The sequence below is a fragment of the Elephantulus edwardii genome, unplaced genomic scaffold (genome assembly GCF_000299155.1).
Source record: "Elephantulus edwardii isolate Elephantulus edwardi_28Jun2011 unplaced genomic scaffold, EleEdw1.0 scaffold00098, whole genome shotgun sequence".
In the NCBI taxonomy this organism is placed as follows: domain Eukaryota; kingdom Metazoa; phylum Chordata; class Mammalia; order Macroscelidea; family Macroscelididae; genus Elephantulus; species Elephantulus edwardii.
This window is the reverse complement of record NW_006399848.1, coordinates 10,392,366-10,395,195: the sequence shown is the minus strand read 5'-3', so window position 1 is coordinate 10,395,195 and position 2,830 is coordinate 10,392,366. Positions and strand designations below refer to the sequence as shown.

The following is a 2,830-nucleotide window of genomic DNA, read 5'->3' as shown; positions in this document are numbered from 1 at the left end:
TAAAATTGCAAATTTAATGAAAGTTTACAGAAAAGTTGCTTTTCATTTATTCATTATTGCTTAACACGTATTTAACCCTCCCCTTCCCCTTCCCAGAGTCCACTTTGCAATGCATCTCTTGTTGCAAATTGTTGACATACATTTGATGCCCCATCATACATTAATTAAAGATAGTTCTTTCCCTCATCTGTTTCAATGTAGTTTGTCACGTGGCCAGAATGGATTGATAGCTATCTGACCAGTGAGTTTTCAGAGGCTGTAATTTGCACATGAAGAGATTACCCTTTTTAATCCCACAGAACAGCTAGTGAATTTGAACTGTGTGCCTTTGGGTTGGCAGCAAAACCCTTTACTCACTAGGGGTGAGATATAGATATATAGATAAATACCTCACATATGCACATATATCTAACAAAAAAGTGCGTGTGTGTGTGTATATATACATATATACACACACAGACACATACATATACTTTGTAGAAAACTAAAGCCTAAGTATTTCTGAAAATATTAAAATATTTTATCCATTTTTTAACAAGTTCTTTTTATTGTCATGTGACAAAATTTGATCAAACATATAGCCCCATGTTGTTGTTGTTTATAGTTGAATAGGAACCGACCCACAGCTGATTCTCCAGCAAGGTTTTAAGAGGTAGTGAATCACATGGAACGAGATTTCCCATTTTTCTCCCACAGAGCAGCTGGAGGCCTCGAACCACATGCGTTCTGGATTGCAGCGCAGTCTGTTGCCACGAGGCCACCAGTATATAGCCAACGTATTTCACTTACAAATGGAATACGAGCTTCTCGGTTTCTTCGGACTACTTCTCTGACTACATCTAGCGATCCATAATTCCAACGACTCAGTTGGAATCCAAGATTCCAGTATGCTGGCATTGCTGGTAGTCCAATGAGCTTGAATGAAATGAACATTTAATAATACATTTTAACAAAGAAAAAATATTTTTAGGATCTGAAAACAATATTAATATACTTCCTACTCTGTTACATTACTATTTATTTACTTACTTATTTTACCCAAAAAGATATTATAGTTTTATTCTAAAATATTCCTTAACTATTCCGTTAAGAATTTATTATGAAATCATTAAAAATGTTCTGCTTTTTCAGTTATCTTTTAAAAGTGCAGCACTCAAGAAAGCAGCTTTTCCTAGAAGAGATTTTTGTCATTGTCAAGAATGAATACAGCATACATTTTTTTCTAAAACATAATTCTACAGCATAAATGATAATAAAAAGAAATTAAATCATGAACTTGGTTTGCTGTTACAAAATAAAAATTATTTCACCCAGTTATTTGTGTCTCAGGATAATAACACAGGATATGATTTTGAGGAAATGTTATCATAACTATTATATTTTCTTCACTAAAAGCTGAGAGATTAGTTACAATAAGGTAAACAGTTATTTATCAAATGTGGTTTTCTATGGGGCAGGCTTTTACAGTGTTTGTTCATTTTTTATTTTGTGTGTTTTAATACATATTTTCTTCATAATCTAAATTACAAGAAATATTGTGTACATATTAAAAAGGCAGTGCACTATATTGTATTATGACATTATAATCAACCTCTTATTTCTAAAATATTTTGTGTTTAAATACACCTACTCTTTATTGCATGTCAGAGCAGGTAAAAAATTGTGCATGAAAATTGGAAAATGAATAAGGAGGACTAAATAAAATCTAATGCCTTTCAAATGTTGATGAAGTACAAATAAATACATGTTGAGAGATTTGTAGCCAGACTGCTCTTTAGAAACAAAAATTATGAGACATCATCGCATGTAATATGAATGTGTTTTAGGAGGGGCCCATCCATGGAAAGGGAGGTTATCCTTGAAGAGGTGGAGGATCATTGAAGGAGAGGAAAACTTTCAGTAAAATGATTGACAAAGGAACCACAACAATGATATATTAAACATGTCCAATTATCAGGCTAGCACAGGGTTGGTCAAAGCTTCCATCTCTTGTTCATAAAGTAGTTATGAGTCAGAATCAATTTGATGACACCTAACAAAATTCTTCACTGTGGACTCTCTCATTATCCCACATTTAAAATTCACTAAACTAGAAAAGATATCATCCAAATTGCACAATGGGCACAGGATATGAACAGACACTTCACCAAAGAAGACATTTAAATGGCCAACAAGGACATGAAGAAATGTTCAAAATCCCTAGCTCTATGAGAGATGCCAATCAAAACAACTATGAGATATCATCTCACCCCAGTTAGAATAGCAAAATTTAACAGAACAGCAAACAACAAACGCTGGCAAGGTTGCAGAGAAACTGGAAATCTTATTCACTGTTGGAGGGGGTGCAAAATGGTGCAACCACTCTGGAAGGCTGTATGGCACTTTCTCAAAAAGTTGCAAATAAAAACACCATGTGACCCAGCAATTCCTCTACTGGGAATATATCCTAAAGAAACCATAACTGTCACCCAGGCAGATATATGCACAGCCATGTTTATTGCTGCTTTGTTCACAATAGCAAAGAATTAAAAACAACTTAAGTGCCCATCAACAAACGAATGGATAGAGAAGCTGTGGTATATTCACACAGTGGAATACTACGTTTCATTGAAAAAACAAGGAACGCATGGAAGGAATGGGTGACCCTGGTGGAAACTATTCTGAGTGAAATATCTCAGTCAAAAAAGGAGAATACTGCATAGTGTCACTGTTGTAGAATGGGACAGACATCAGGGTTGGGGTGACTGAGAAAAATTGGATAAATTATATAAACTACATTGAAACAGATAAAGGAGAGAACAGTTTAAATGTGATATATGATTGAGTATTA

The 2,830-nt window shown here is 34.3% G+C and overlaps 1 protein-coding gene across 1 annotated transcript in view; it reads right to left on the bottom strand.

Moving 5' to 3' along the window:
- SI (sucrase-isomaltase (alpha-glucosidase)) overlaps nt 1–2,830 on the bottom strand; it is a 110,761-nt gene that overhangs the window by 92,852 nt on the left and 15,079 nt on the right. Inside the window, exon 9 of the mRNA XM_006891503.1 lies at nt 790–915. Coding sequence (XP_006891565.1) covers nt 790–915 — 126 coding nt within the window. The remainder of the gene's footprint in view (nt 1–789; nt 916–2,830) is intronic.